The sequence below is a fragment of the Pan troglodytes genome, chromosome 19 (assembly GCF_028858775.2).
Source record: "Pan troglodytes isolate AG18354 chromosome 19, NHGRI_mPanTro3-v2.0_pri, whole genome shotgun sequence".
Classification (NCBI taxonomy): domain Eukaryota; kingdom Metazoa; phylum Chordata; class Mammalia; order Primates; family Hominidae; genus Pan; species Pan troglodytes.
This window is the reverse complement of record NC_072417.2, coordinates 47669187-47684922: the sequence shown is the minus strand read 5'-3', so window position 1 is coordinate 47684922 and position 15736 is coordinate 47669187. Positions and strand designations below refer to the sequence as shown.

The 15736-nt window shown below is 56.5% G+C and overlaps 1 protein-coding gene across 9 annotated transcripts in view; it reads left to right on the top strand.

The window, feature by feature from the left end:
- The window catches only part of LOC107972404 (dual specificity mitogen-activated protein kinase kinase 3), a 35991-nt gene that overhangs the window by 15271 nt on the left and 4984 nt on the right, over positions 1–15736 (top strand). For 4 of the 9 annotated variants that reach the window (XM_063799688.1, XM_024350413.3, XM_063799685.1 and 1 more), the window contains 8 exons: positions 3925–3991; positions 4390–4438; positions 6052–6165; positions 6381–6500; positions 7650–7766; positions 8687–8738; positions 9930–10057; positions 10555–10632. In XM_063799688.1, coding sequence (XP_063655758.1) covers positions 3963–3991; positions 4390–4438; positions 6052–6165; positions 6381–6500; positions 7650–7766; positions 8687–8738; positions 9930–10057; positions 10555–10632 — 687 coding nt within the window. In that variant the 5' untranslated portion in view covers positions 3925–3962. Of the gene's footprint in view, positions 1–1195; positions 1291–1604; positions 1730–3924; positions 3992–4389; positions 4439–5977; positions 6166–6380; positions 6501–7649; positions 7767–8686; positions 8739–9929; positions 10058–10554; positions 10670–15736 lie in introns of all 9 variants that reach the window. The other 5 variants (XM_024350417.3, XM_063799686.1, XM_063799687.1 and 2 more) reach the window with 5 other exon arrangements.

The window sequence follows — 15736 nt, the reverse complement described above, 5'->3', positions numbered from 1 at the left end:
TTCCCAGGCCCAGGCTAGAGGGAGCAGCCGAAGTGGGGGCTCTGCCCTCAGGCTGTTGCTGTTTGGACGTTGGAGCCAGACAGACCTGCATTTATGGCCACTCCTCACCAGACGCCCACCATGTGGCCTCTCTAAGTCGCCTCTTCTCCCGCATGCTTGGTACAACAGATAAGTGAACCTCCCCTACTCCCTTGTGGAGTCACTGAGAGGGTGGACAGGGGTGGTCTGGGGATGAGGGTGGTGTTCTCTTGGGAGCTGTGCACTTCCAGATGGCCCCATCTAATCTCCACGCGCCAGGCACTGCTACGGCATGGCGCTGATAACCCGGGGAGGTTTGTCTGTAGTCTCCGCTTTATATATGTCCAGAGAGGTGAAGCCACTTGCTTGAGGGCACACAGCTAGGAAGGGGCAGAGTTGCAGTTGAGCCCAGGCCTTGGCTCCAGAGTGAGTGCTCACAGGTGACCTGCTGACTGGCTCTCTGAGATGGTAACTGCAGAACGGCCACCTGTGGGACTCCACAGCAGAGAAGCCATCAGGCCACAGGGAGAGCCGGTCACTGGGGCCTGCGCAGTCAGGCAGCCTCTCTGAACTGGTGAAAGGCAAGACCACATAGCAGCTAGGACAGTCACAGGGAAGAGCATTTCAGGCAGAGGGAAGGGCATGTGTGAAGGCCCTGTGGTGGGAAAGCAGGTGTCTCATTCAGAGAAGGGCTCACTCAAGGGTCAGGGGCTCTAGTTGGGGGTGAGTGGGAGGAGATAGGGCAGAACTGCCACAGCCAGTGAGAGTTGTGTCCTAGTCTGGGGGTGCCTCTCTTTACCTGTGGTGTAGCCTCAGGTCAGTGGCTGAATTCTGGTCAGTTTCAGTTTCCTTGCCCCTGCCTGGGGGCTGCTATGAGGCTGGAGTATGTGGAGGACACCCCAGGACACCCCGTGCTGAGAGCCGGGACAGGCGGGCTTATCGTGGGTTGCCAGTGGCCGCCGAGAGCCTCTGTTTGTTGTGGTGACGGTCGCCACAACGGCTGCACCTGGGCAGCCCTGGGCTGCCTGGCCATCTGGGCCCAGCTCTGACGTCTGCAGCAGCCTGAGGCCTGTTTCTAGGCTGTCTCCATGACGGCCTCACCCACTCCCTCTGACAGCTGGGTGGCTTCCCCATGGAGCCTGTGGCCCTCCTGATGCAGGCTCGGTGTCCCCAACAGGCCGGTGGATGCAGAGGCCAGTCCATATACCACCCAGGCCTGCGAGGAGCATGGTCCCCACCCATCCAGCCCATATGTGCAAGTGCCCTTGACAGGTGGGGAAACTGAGGCTTGGTGAAGGGGGGGCACATGATACAACATTCCCAAATCCCAAGGCATGAGGTGGGTGGCAGGCTGGGGCCAGAGGGACCAAGAGCAGAGAGAGTGCAGGGAGGGTGTGGCGTGGACCCCACAGGGAAAGGGTGGGACTCAAGGGGCTGGGGGCAAGGTCAAGGCCCAGGGTCTCTGTGCAGAGCTTTAATTTTTAACAGAAAATATTTTATATTCTGGTTACAAGAAGCCTGACATCAGGAATAAAAGCTACCTATAATTCTCATTACTTAGGGCAGTTTTTTTTTCACCTCTGCAGAGAGGTTGGTCATATCCATGGTGACCATTTATGGGCCACAACAGGTCCCCATCTGCGCAGTGAACCCTGTGCTGAGCACCTTGCAGACGTGATCTTGCTTCGTCCTGCAGCACTGTGTGGGGCAGGTGGGTGGCATTTCTGCCTCGAGCTGTTTTGTACATGAGGAACCCAAGGTGCAGAGGAGGGCACCATGCCAGGGTCGCAGAGCTGGAGTTTACCACGGCTGTGCCACTCCAAGCTGAGAGCCTCAGAAGTTCAGAGACTTTGGCCCAGAGGCAGGATAGAAGTGGCTTCAGAAGCTGCTGGCCCTGTGTGCCATGGTTTTTCCTGTTAGAATGTGCTGAGCCTCTGCCTCTCCAGACTCTGTTGCCGTTTCTTGTTGAGCACGAGACTTGGGCCCCTCCTTCCGCCTCAGGGAGGGCTCCCTGTGGCAAGGGTGCTGTGAGCCATGGCCTGGCCTGTTGGGGTCTGCGAGTCAATAAACTCAGGAGTGACTCCTGGCCAGACCCCTGACTTGCTGTGCAGCCTGGGGCAAGTGGCTTCACCTCTCTGAGCCTGTTCCCCAAGTAAAGTGAGGTTGGGAGCCCCTCCCTGTAGGGCTGTGGGAGTATCTGGAGTCACAGATGAGAAGGGCCCTGCCCGTGGCCGGTGCTGTGGCTGTGACAGACTCGCAGTGAGACCCATGCGGTCCCTGACAGCCAGGGTGTTGCTGCATCTTAAAATGAGATAAAAACGCTGCACACAGGAGTAGTGACTAGGCGATTGATTCATGGGGTGAGCAGTTAGCAGGCAGGCACCCAGTGCATGTGGCGGCAGCTGCTGCTGCTGCTGCTGCTTCTGTCTGTGGACGCTGTTGTTTCCTGAAGCCTCTGGGGCCTGGCAGCGGGGTCCCCGGGGTGGCTTTGGTGGAAAGGCTGCAGGTATCTGCTTGCCTGGCCCCTGCACTCTGCCCACCTGCCCCAGGATGGACCCTGGGACCCCTGTCCCTGCCAAGGCTATTCTGTTTCCTGTTGTTCTGGCCTTGTCTTCCCAGTAGCGGTAACCACCCTTCGCCCTCCATCTGGGCTGGGTTGGCTGCTGGGCCCCGGTGCGTGGCTCTCAGATGGGGCCACAAGTCTGTGTTGCACCGTGGCCAAGGCTGGATCTGAACCTGGCTTGGAGGCGGCTTCAGAGACTGGGGTCTTCTTGGCAGGCGGCAGCAGGGCCATGGGCAGTTTCCAAGCCCCAGTACCAGCAGCCAGGGTGAGCCAGCAGCAGTGAGTGGGGGGTGGTGGGTGAAGGCCAAGGTGTGGCAGGATCATGCTTGGGAAATGATGAGGCAGAAGCTCCCACAAGGGCAGGCATGTGGCCAGCATGTCTGTACTGGGTGGTCTCCGGGAGCCGTGTCACTCCCAGCCCTGCTGCCTGATGGTGCCAGAGCACCAGGTGACCCTGGCATCTCTGATCCTTGCTTCTCCTGCCTGTGGAATGGCGGCTATGCCTTCTTCAAAGGGCGGCCCTGACTACAGGGAGCTCTCTCTGCATGCCAGCCCCACTGTGCCTGGAGCCCCAGAAATGCTGACCCTCCGTTAGTACCAGCTGAGTGCTGTGCACCTGGCCAGGCTCTTGTAGCCAGCCTGAGAGGTGTGGACACTGGGGCCTCTCGCCTGTCCCTAGGGGTGGAGTGAGGAAGGTACTGCCCCGGGACTCTGGCCTGCCCGGTGCAGGGGAGGGGAGAGAGCCAGCGCTTTTCAGGGGAGGGAGAGAAACGGGCATCGGGTGTCGGCCTCCAGGGTGAGCAGGGCCCAGCAGAGCTAGCCTGGAGGGCAGCCTGGGCTGGAGTCCCCGCCTGCTCCACCGCCTGTTGCCCTTTCTGGGGGCCTGGCCTTCCTCATCTTGGATGCAGTATGAGCCCCATCCTGCTACCTGCAGCTATGAAGCCCCTGTACAGTGGCTGCTGCAGGTGCTGGCTGGACCCCCGCTGGGCCCTTTCTCACCCCACATCCCGTTGGCTAGTCAGGCAGGGCAGTGAGGACACCTCACAGATGGGGAAACTGAGGCCCAGGGAGGTACTCAAGATGTGCCCAGTGGGCAGGGCTGAGATAAGGCCATGGAGTCCAGCCTCCAGGCCTGGGTCTGTCCTGCTCTGCTCTGCTGCAGGGCTGGCGGGCCTCCTTCCCCCTTTGAAGGCCTAACAGCCTGGCTTGGAGAGAGGGGGCTCCCGGCATGGGTGATGGCAGAGGCTGGCACCCTTGTGGGCCAGGGCCTGATGACTCAGGGGAGTGCAGGGGACATTGATGCCGAGGGATAGGCCAGACGCCTCACCTTCTCTCCACTCTAGGAAAATCCAAGAGGAAGAAGGATCTACGGATATCCTGCATGTCCAAGCCACCCGCACCCAACCCCACGTGAGTCTGCCTCAGTTTCTCCCTGGCTCACCCTGGAGAGGCTTCCCGAACAGGGCTCAGTGGAAGGAGTGAGAGGCAGGTGGGGCCAGCCCTGCTTTACCTCGTCCTGTCCTGGGCAGCCCCTGCTGTGGGTATAGCTAGGCGACGGCTGCTGGGGGTTCATGCGGCACCATTTGCTCTGCTCTGCTCACTTCTCACCCTGTCTTGGAGGCTCGATGAGGCCGTGCCCAGCTCAGTGTAGATGCTCAGCAGCCAGTGAGAGGAGGTGGCCGGAGAAGGCGCCTCCGGGGCAGGAGGCACCTTGTCCCCACGCCAGGCCCCACACTGGCCCATCTACTGCTGCACTTGGGGAAGGTTGTGGTTTTCTCTGAAGCTCACGGAGTCTTCTTTCTCCACAGACCCCCCCGGAACCTGGACTCCCGGACCTTCATCACCATTGGAGACAGAGTAGGTGCCAGCCGCCACCCCTGCAGGGCCTCTCACTTCACCTGACGAGCGGGTAGAGCTGACCCTGCAGGGCCACTCTGGGGGGAGGTGACTGAGGGGTCAGAGAGGGTCAGGCTCTGGAGAAGAGCCTCGTCCTGCGCTGCTGCTGTGTGGCCCTGGGCCACCCACTCTTTGACCCTCCTGGTGGGAATGAGGACCATCGGCTGCCTGACTGGAGCTTGGCGAGCCCAGAGCTGGTAGGAAGGTTTCTGAGCTGAGAGCAAGGCCCTGCACCTCATCCTAGCCCTAGGGGAGAGTATTGAACATGCAGGCTCCTAGGCCGCCCTGGACCCGCTGGATCACTCCCTCAGGCCAGCACCTGGGCAACCTGCATTTTATGCTTCCAGAAGCCTCGGAAGGGCACTAGCCATTCAGAATCCTGGCTCAGGGACCGTGCTATGCCCCGTTCCTCCCAACAGAAACCCTACTCCCAGGCCAGGTGCAGTGGCTCACACCTGTAATCCCCACACTTTGGGAGGCTGAGGCAGGAGGATCACTTGAGCCTAGGAGCTTGGGACCAGGCCTAGGCAACATGGCGAAACCCTGTCTGTACAAAAATACAGAAAATTAGTCAGCGTGGTGGTGCGTGCCTGTGGCCCCAGCTACTTGAGAGTATGAGGTAGGAGGATTGCTTGAACCCAGGAGGTGGATGTTGCAGTGAGCCATGATCGTACCACTGCCCTCCAGCTTGGGTGACGGAGTGAGACCCCGTTTCAAAAAAAAAAAAAAGAGCTGGGCACGGTGGCTCACGCCTGTAAGCCCAGCACTTTGGGAGGCTGAGGCGGGTAGATCACCTGAGGTCAGGAGTTCAAGACCAGCCTAGCTAACGTGGTGAAACCCTGTCTCTACTAAAATACAAAAATTAGCCTGGTGTGGTGGCAGGCGCCTATAATCCCAGCTATTCAGGAGGCTGAGACAGGAGAATCGCTTGAACCCAGGAGGTGGAGGTTGCAGTGAGCCAAGATTACCCCATTGCATTCCAGCCTGGGTGACGAGAGTGACACTCTGTCTAAAAAACATAAACCCCATTCCCTAGGCCTGTCCTTGACGATACTCCCTCCAGGCTGTCGCACTCCCTGACACTCACCATCTGCTGTCCTGTTCATCTACTTGCTTACTCCTTTTTGTGTCCCTCCCAAGAGAGGGAAACATCTGTGAAGGCAATACTTTTGTTTTATTGTCACTGTGTCCCTAGTGCCCAAAACACATTGTGGATGCTTGGTAAACAGTTTCTGAATGAGTGACTCATTCTAGCCAGCTGAGTGGGGTCGGGAAAAGAGGGACGGGGCACCTCTTTCTCAGAGCTGTGCCTGCTGGTGGGGCATTTTGTCTCAGTCACACTCCATAGCAGCCTTGGGGTGTTGGCACTGTGCCTGTTTTATAGAGGGCAACGTGAGGCTCAGAGAGGTTAAGTGACTTGCTGAGGGTCACACAGCAGGGAGCGGTGGATATGAGGTTTGAGCCCAGATCTAATCAGCTGGTCCTCTTCATGCTGCCCAGGTATCTCCACTGGGCATGGGGTGAGGACTGGCTTCCAGCTTGCTGGCCACTGACTCTCTTTTCCATCCTTCAAGAACTTTGAGGTGGAGGCTGATGACTTGGTGACCATCTCAGAACTGGGCCGTGGAGCCTATGGGGTGGTAGAGAAGGTGCGGCACGCCCAGAGCGGCACCATCATGGCCGTGAAGGTGAGCAGGGCCTGGAGGCAGCTGGGAGGGCTCCCTGGAGGAGGCGGGCTGAGCTCTGCCATGGGGCCCTGCCTATCCCTCTCAGTGATCAGTACTGAGGCTAGGCTTTTTGGGGCACACTGGGCAGTGGCCCCCTGAGCTCCTGGCCCTCCTGTCTTGAGTGTGGGTGTTGGCCTCTGCCACGGCAACCTCTGAATGGCAGTCCTTCCCTGCAGCGGATCCGGGCCACTGTGAACTCACAGGAGCAGAAGCGGCTGCTCATGGACCTGGACATCAACATGCGCACGGTCGACTGCTTCTACACTGTCACCTTCTACGGGGCACTATTCAGAGAGGTGCGTCCTTGCGTGATGCAGCTGGGGATCTCCACCTCCCACCCATCAGTCGCCTGCAACCCACTGTCACTCAATCCCTCCAGTACGCCAGGTGCTGGGGACACCTGGCATATTGGCAGGAGGCTCCCCCGCCTCTTGGCTGTTACTGTCCTGCTCAGTGCCTCAGTTTCCTTGTCAGTCAAATGAGGCCGGTGGTTGTGGGTGCCTCCCAAAGTTGACACGGAAGTTAAACGACATGGCCTGGGGCCTGGCATTCGGCTGCACTCAGTTCTGTCTGTGTGACCATTCGCATCCCCATGGCATATAGGGCGTGGGCATGGCATATGGGGCGTGGGGTGCCCAAGCAGGCAGCGGCCATGGAGATACGAGATCTGGATTCTGGGTTCTAGGTTTGTGGACAGGATGGGGTGTGTGCTGAGAGAGTGACTGAGGCTGGAAGAGTGGAGCTGCCTTCCGCCAAGCCGGGTGGGTGTGGGTGAGCAGGGAGGCCGGGAGCCTAGGCGATGCTGGGCTCATACTGGTCACTTGCCCCTCAAGGAGCTGTGGCAGGGTCAGGGCATCTGAGTCCAGCAATCGGGCAAGGTCAGGGCTGCTTCACCTGTCCTCACTCTTCACTCATGAAGAGCTCAGCATCCTCTGTGCCAGCTCCTAGCCGATGGGGCCCCTGCAGCCTGCGGGTGCCCCCTGCGCATCTCCCAACCTTCCTGTCAGGAGGGTCCTCAGGAGTTCACTGGGGAAGAGGGAGCAGGTCCTTGCAGGCAGGGAGCCATCTGCCAGGGTCAGCTGGCATGAGGGTGTCTGTCGGTCAGCAGGGCCGGCTGTTGCCATGGAGCTGGTGCAGGTGCATCCTGAAGCTCTGGTGGAGGGACCCAGCGAGGCTGTGTGCTAATCCTCCTCCTCCCTGGAGACACCTGGAATTAGGGATCAGATGGAGGAGGCTGGCGCCCGAACCTGGCAGTGCAGGCAGAGTTGGAGGGTGGGGGAAGCGGGCAAGTGGGTGGTGGGTGGGAGCCCGGTGAACTGTGGCTGAGTGGGTGGGCACACGTCGGGGAGGGGGCTGGGGCTGGGGCTGGTGCTGGGGCAAGCAGTGCAGGTGGTGCAGACACGGGCAGCCCGGCAGCCTGGCTGAGCTCTGGGTGTCACCCACAGGGAGACGTGTGGATCTGCATGGAGCTCATGGACACATCCTTGGACAAGTTCTACCGGAAGGTGCTGGATAAAAACATGACAATTCCAGAGGACATCCTTGGGGAGATTGCTGTGTCTGTGAGTGGCCTGGGTGGGCTGGCGGGGGGTCCTAGGTGCATAGGCAGAGGCCCAGCCCTGCCAGGAGGCAGGGAGCCTGCCTGATGATGGTGTCTTGGGCAGAGCTGGGCATCAATGTGCCCCCTGAACCTGGGCAGCTGCCCTGCATAGGCCCTTCTCCACCCCAGACCAGAGCCTTTGTGCTTAGGAGACCTCCGCTCCTGGGGCTCCTGGAGCCCTACAGATTTGGCAGATCCAGGTGTCTGAGCCATTGATTCCAACTCTTGAGTTCCAGATCATTTTTTAAAAAAGGAATTTAGTATTTACAACAGCGTCATACTAAAAATGCCCTGGGGCAGCTCACAGAGGTACAAGCTAAGTTGGGGGAAAGGTTAGCATCCAAAATGTGGGCTTTTTGAGTCTAAAAAGTCCTTGAGGGAGGTCAGCAACACTGGGCTTGAGCATTCCAGTAGCCAAAGGAAAAAGGAAACTAGAACCAGTGAGACTGGTTCAATCCTCACTGCATCTGGAAACATTTACAATAAACCCCTGCCTCAGGCTCCCCACCCAGCCTTCCCAAGGGAAATGGCTCCAAGCTGCTAGAATACTGGCTCTGCCACGGGAGGGGAGATGGGACAGGGAGGCTGCCAAGAGCTGGGTTTTACCCAAGAAGAGTGTGGCAGGCAGTGATGATGGCTCCCTGGGAGGTGAGCCTGGGAGGATGAGAGGAGGCAGGAGGCCGAGTGTGTCTGCACCAGGATTGTTAGGATGCTGGGGCAAATGCCAGGACAGGGCAGGAGGCTGGGGTGAGAGGGTGCCTAGCCTGTGCAGCGGGAGCGGGAGACAGGTGGACATGGATGGGGTCTTACTGCTCTGTCGTTTTTGACGTGACCAGGAATAACAGAGTCCTGTCTCTTCCCTCCTCCCCACCCCACCGCCAGATCGTGCGGGCCCTGGAGCATCTGCACAGCAAGCTGTCGGTGATCCACAGAGGTCAGTGCCTGGCAGCCACCCAGGCATGGTGTAGCCAGTGGGAGGGATCCCAGGCCAAGGCGGGTGGACGTCTCCCTATGAGCAACTGTGGCTCCGAGAGGTGATAGGTTGTGACGTGCCCGATGGGGTTCCAGCCGCTTTCCGCCTGCAGCCCTGCAGCTGCCTCCCCTCAGGTTTGCTGGTGCTCGAAGCAAGGACTGGCTTGACTTCTGTCCTGAGAAAGGTGGACTGGGTTCTGTTCTGATGTATAGTTTACAAATCGTGAAACTCCAGCATAGAGTGCATATAATCATATTCACACCCATGCAACCACCTCCCTCCAAGATGCAGGACAATTCTCTCACCCCCTCCCAGAATGTTCTCTTGGGCTCCTTCCCTGCCATCCCCCATGTGCCTAAGGCACCCACAAGTCTGGTTTTCCCACGGTGGGTTGGTTTCGCCCTTTCTGGAACATCAGCCTCGCTTGATGTTTCTGGACCCACCTGGGTCTGGTGTGGTCTCGGTTTGTTCCTTTTTGCTGCTGAGCACAAGTCTATTTTTCCAGATTTACTGCTTTTCAAAAAATGAATTAGGCTTAGTTCCCATTGTCCACTGGGTGCCCATCCCAGCCCCCCAGGTCACTGTGGTTGGCGGTTGGCATGGAACCTTCTGGTCCTTTTTATGTGCATTTCCATCTTTACACACATCCCCATGGAGGGCACGGGGATGTGAGTGTCCTATGCGCATTTGTATGGAGAATCCCTGCTGGGCTGCTCTCCCATGCTGGTCTGTGGGGACTCCATGTCCAAACACGCAGATCCTGCCTCCCAGGCTTTAATTGATCCTGCTGCCCTCTGGGAGCACCCACACAAGCCAGGCTCTCACTGGACCTCACATCTGGAGGGCGGATGCAGGCACGGTGCCCCCAGCAAAGCACCTGGAGTCCTGCCTTCCTTGCAGTGGCCGGGCTGGGCTGGGCACGTCCTGGCTGTTCCCTGAGGACCAAGTATGACTCTCAGCTGGCCCGGCACCTCTTGCAGCCTCAGTTCCCTGGTCCGACCCTTGGGACCCTGGTGGAACCTGCCCACTGGGGCGTGGGAGGGGGCACAGGAGGGGTCTTGGGTGAGGGAGGGGGGCACAGCTATGCAGAGCATGGCACCTGCCTCCAGTCGTGCTCCACAGACGTGGCTGAGGCATGTCCCTCCCTGGCAGATGTGAAGCCCTCCAATGTCCTTATCAACAAGGAGGGCCATGTGAAGATGTGTGACTTTGGCATCAGTGGCTACTTGGTGGACTCTGTGGCCAAGACGATGGATGCCGGCTGCAAGCCCTACATGGCCGTGAGTGGTCCCCAAGCCCCCCAGGCTCAGGAGAGGATGGGGCGGGGAGAGATCTGCCCAGGCTGGCCACCCCGGCCATGCCCTCTGTCCGTAGGGGCAGAGCCTCCCCACACTGCGTTTCCTACTGTAGTGGGGCCACCTGTGTCTTGCTGCCCAGGGGCAGCCCTTCTGTACCCCGTTGTTAACTGACCCCCACAGTGCCCCAGTTGGGTGATAAGCTCATGGACCACCTCTGTGGAGGACACTGGTGGACTGTGCAGGTCCCGCCCCGCCCTCATTGTGAGGAGGGCCTTAGGGGCCTGCTCCCAGGTAGGGTCAGACCGATGCAAGGGTTGGGCCTTCTAAGCATGACCCAGGCCCTCCTAGCCTCAGTTTCCTCCCCCGTCACATGGGCAGGTGGGCTAAGCTGAGCGCTCAGTTTGGGGACTGGGAGGCAAGGCCTAGCCATGGGGGCTTACCTGGGGCGGGTGTTCAGGCCTCAATCTTCCCTCCTGCAGCCTGAGAGGATCAACCCAGAGCTGAACCAGAAGGGCTACAATGTCAAGTCCGACGTCTGGAGCCTGGGCATCACCATGGTACTGTGTGGGGCCAGGGCCTGCCCTTGGTGGTCAGGTGGGTTGGGTGGAGCCGTGCCTGGGGCCCTGAGCTTTTGGGGGACTCATCAAATAGTTTAGGTTCTGGAAAGAAGTATTGGCTTCAAAATCTGAGAAGAAAATGTGCCATCAGAAATTACCATCTATTTAAGGGAATCTCCTAGGGTCAGGGTCACTCATCGTGAAGTCCTGGGTGCTTTGTGATATGGTGGCCACAGGGCTTTCTCTGGAGTTCTTGGTGCTTGTTGAGAAATCACAGCCAATCCCAAATTACGTAAGTTCCTGGTATGTAAATCATGCAAAAGCAAGATGGTAAAGATCTTTTCAAAAATATTTCATAGCAGAAGGTTTGTTGCCGGTGGCGTCCTGGTACATTGCGGTGGGGTGGCAGAAAGGGTGGGTGGGCTCTCAATCCTGGGCCTGCGGAAGCCAAAGGCATCCCTGGCTTGGGTAGGGTGAGGGCAGATGTGGCAGAAGTCCAGGTGTAGGGATGGGCCCAGAGCAGTTGCTTCTGGAGTTGCCTGGCAGAACCCCATGCCTTCCGTGTTGGGGCTCAGGTCAAGGTGTGGGTGAGCCCGCTCTGGCTCCCCTGTGGACAGTGGATTGGAGGGATGGGAAGACCACCAGGATGTGTCCCCCAGCCAGGGCTAGGAAGCTGTGCAGGAGATGCGTGGAAGGACGATGCCATCAGCAGGTCGGGCTCAGGCTGGTGGCCTTGGCCAGTTGAGTGGCTTGGGACCAATGGAGTGTCCTGGGCATCAGCTCCTTCCCTGCCCAGGGAAGCCTGGCCCAGGACATTCCTGCTTGTCCCTAGTCCCTTTGACTGTTTGGTGTTGGGGATGAGGCCGTCAGATGAAATCAGTAAGATGTGGTGAGAAGCGCTGGCGGGGTGTTTTCCAACACCGCAACCCATTCTCGGATTCTCCAGATACCCACCCAGTGCCCTGCAGTTCTGTTCGGTTCTGATGCTACCTGGAGTTCGCACAGACCCCACAGGTTAAGGGCTCTGTCCCACCAGACTGCCCCCAACATCACACACCAGTTGGAAGTAGCGGGTCTCCCATGCTACTGGACTGACCAGCTACAAATTGGGGGTCCCCACGACCCTCTCCTAAGGTTTGATAATTTCCTAGAATGGCTCACAAAACTCAGGGAAACACTTTATTTGTGTTTACTGGTTTATCAGAAAGGATATAACTCAGGGCCAACCAGATGGAAGAGACTCACGGGGGAGGGGTGTGAGTGTGGGGTGCAGAGCTGCCGTGCCCTCTCAGGGCCTGGCACCCTCCTGGTACCTCCCTGTGCTTGCCAACCTACAGGCTTCTCAAGCTCATGGAATTTTGTTGTTTTTGACACAGAGTCTCACTTTGTCACCCAGGCTGGAGTGCAGTGGCACAATCTCAGCTCACCATAACCTCTGCCTCCTGGGTTCAAGCGATTCTTGTGCCTCAGCCTCCCGAGTAGCTGGGATTACAGGCACCACCATGCCCAGCTGATTTTTGTATTTTTAGTGGAGATGGAGTTTTGCCATGTTGGCCAGGCTGGTCTTGAACTCCTGACCTCAAGTGATCTGCCCGCCTCAGACTCGCAAAGTGCTGGGATTACAGGCATGAGCCACCACGCCCAGCCTCACATGGAGAGGTTTTTTGTGAGAGAGGGTCTCACTCTGTTGCTCAGGCTGGAGTGCAGTGGTATCATCGCAGCTCACTGCAGCCTTGAACTCCCAGGCTCAAGCCATCCCCCTACCTCAGTCTCCTGAGTAGCTGGAACTACAGGTGTGTGCCCCTATGCCCAGCTACTTTTTAAATGTTTTGTAGAAAAGGGGTCTCACTATGTTGCCCAGGCTGGTCTTGAAATCCTGGGCTCAAGCAATCTGTCTACCTTGGCCTCCCAAAGTGCTGGGATTATAGGCACAAGCTACCGCACCCACTGAAAGTTTTTATAGAGCACAGTCTCCAGGCCCCCCTCCTCTCAGCATCAGTTGGCGGGTGATGCTGAGAGTTCCCACCCTCTATAATCAAGCTGGGTTTTCTGGGGAGCAGCCCCATCTGAGGCTGTCTAGGGGCCTTACCCTGAGTCACCTCATTAGCATAAACTCAGGCTCCTTGTGGATAACAAAGCCACTCCTGTCACTCAGGAAATTCCAAGGGTTTTAGGAGCTCCATGCCAGGAACAAAGACCAAATAAATTCCTTTTTATGCCACGGGGGTGGAGAAGGGTGGAGCAGGTGGGGGTGGCTCTGGGGACAGGTGAAAGGCCACTGTTGCAGATGCGGAGGCCTCTGCAAGGAGGGCCCCCTGCTGACCTGAGGGCAGGGTAGACCAGGGGGTGCAAGTGCAAAGGCCCTGAGGTGGGGCTGTGCCTGCTGTGTGCCTGGGTGGCCGGGTCAGAGGAGAGGGAGGGAGGGTTGGGAGCGAGGGAAGAGAAATGTCTGGTGGGTAGAGAGTTGACGCAGGTGTTGTGGGTTTTACTGGTGTTGCTGCTACCATTGTTATCATCATCATGTGGTTATAACTTTATTTATTTTTCATTTTTATTTTTTTGAGATGGAGTCTCACTCTGTTGCCCAGGCTGGAGTGCAGTGGGACGATCTCGGCTTACTGCAACCTCCGCCTCCTAGGTTCAAGTGATTCTCCTGTCTCAGCCTCCTGAGTAACTGGGATTACAGGCTCGTGCCACCATGCCCAGCTATCTTTTTTTTTTGAGATGGAGTTGCACTCTGTTGCCTAGCCTGGAGTGCAATGGCATGATCTCAGCTCACTGCAACCTCTGCCTCTCGCGTTCAGGCAATTCTCCTGTCTCAGCCTCCCCAGTAGCTGGGATTATAGGTGTGAGCCACCACACCTGGCAAATTTTTGTATTTTTAGAAGAGACAGGGTTTCACCATGTTGGCCAGGCTGGTCTCAAGCTCCTGACCTCAGGTGATCTGACTGCCTCTGCCTCCCAAAGTGTTAGGATTACAGGGGTGAGCCACTGTGCCTGGCCTTTTTTTTTTGAGGGAGTCTCACTGTCGACCAGGCTAGAATGCAATGGCACAATCTCAGTTCACTGCAACCTCCGCCTCCCAGGTTCAAGCAATTCTCTTGCCTCAGCCTCTCAAGTAGCTAGGATTACAGGCATTTGCCACCATGCCCGGCTAATTTTTGTATTTTTAGTAGAGACAGGGTTTTGCCATGTTGGCCAGGCTGGTCTCGAACTCCTGACCTCAGGTGATCCACCTGCCTCAGCCTCCCAAAGTGTTGGGATTACAGGCATGAACCACCACGCCCAGCCTTGAGCCACTGCGCCTGGCCTGTGGCTGTAACTTTATAAATAGTGTATCTGTAGACAGTGACTGGGAAAGACTCAAAGTCGAAATAATTTTGTCAGAGAGGTGGGACTGGGCCATACCTTCAATTTTCTTTAACTGGTGACATGTAATTTTTCAATTAAAAATTTTTTTTTTGAGGTGGAGAGGAATATTCAGCCTGAAGGCAGGTGCTGTATCTGCAATAACAGTTTTCCAAGTCCTAAGTTTGATGCAAAGGACAAGTTCTTGCTGTATTTAGACTGCACAGAACTGGTTGGATATTAGAGACCCCGCTCATGACTACCTCACACATACACACACCCTATGTCCCTTCCCCATCTCCCTGTCTCCCTTCCAGTTGTCCATCCATCATGATTGTTGGGGCCACCATGGCTAGTGGCCTTCTGATATGGCTGGTGGAACTTGGACAAGTGTGTGCTAAGTGTATATTTCAGTTATCAAATATTGCATAGCAAACCACCCCAGAACCTAGTGACCCAAACAAGCAGCGGTTTCTTATTTCTCGTGTTTCCACCACTGTGGCTGGGCTCAGCTGGGTGGCTCTTCTGCTGTACCTGGGATTGGCTGGGGTCATGGCTGGGCTGGGCTGGTCTGGAAGGCCCAAGACGGCCTCACAAACATGGGCCTCCTCTGCCTGGCCTCTCCATGCAACTTACTCACATTGGCCTGCTCCCTGGGCTTCAGAGCATGGCAGTGTCAGCAGAGTTGGAGTTCTTTCATGATGGCTGGCATCTAAAAGGAAGTTCTCTGAAGTGCTAGGCCTGGAACTGGCACAGCATCACTTCTGCCTCATTGTGTTGGTCAGCGAGTCACAGGCCAGCCCAGGTTCAAGGGCAGGGAATGCTCCCGGCTTAATGGAGGATTGGCAGGCGCACACAGTGGGAGGCGGAGGTGGTCACTTTAGGCACAGGTTAGGTTTTTCTCTCACAAGTTACAAAAGTAGTGGAAACCTAACATAAAAATAGAGGCACAGTAAGGGGAAAATGACTGTAGTTATTCTACCTAGAGATACCTCTTACCCCATTTCAGTGCCAACATTGTGCATTATATTATATATATAATATTTTTATTATATTACATATAATAAAATATGTTTTATTAAAATTTAGAGAAATACAAACAATATGTAATGCTTCTCTTTTTTGTTGTTGAAACAGAGCCTCGCTCTGTCACCCATGCTGGAGCGCAGTGGTGCGATCTCGGCTTACTGCAACCTCCGCCTCCCAGGTTCAAGTGATTCTCCTGCCTCAGGCTCCCGAGTAGCTGGGACTACAGGCGTGCGCCACCATGCCTGGCTAATTTTTGTATTTTTAGTAGAGATGGGGTTTCACCATATTGGCTAGGCAGGTCTCAAACTCGTGATCCACCCACCTTGGCCTTCCAAAGTGCTGGGATTACAGGTGTGAGCCACTGCGCCTGGCCTCATAATGCTTCTTTTTAAAAAACTTTTTAAAAAAAATTTTGTAGCATTACATGTTGTTCATATTTCTCTCTCTCTCTGTTTTTTTTTTGTTTTTTGTTTTTTTTGTTTTTTTTTTTTAGACGTAGTTTTGCTCTTGGTGCCCAGGCTGGAGTGCAGTGGTGCAATCTCGGCTCACCACAACCTCTGCCTCCTAGGTTCAAGTGATTCTCCTGCCTCACTCAATCTCCCAAGTAGCTGGGATTACAGGTGTGCACCACCACATCCAGCTAATTTTGTATTTTTAGTAGAGATGGGGTTTCTCCATGTTGGTCAGACTGGTCTCGAACCCCCGACCTCAAGTGATCTGCCTGCCT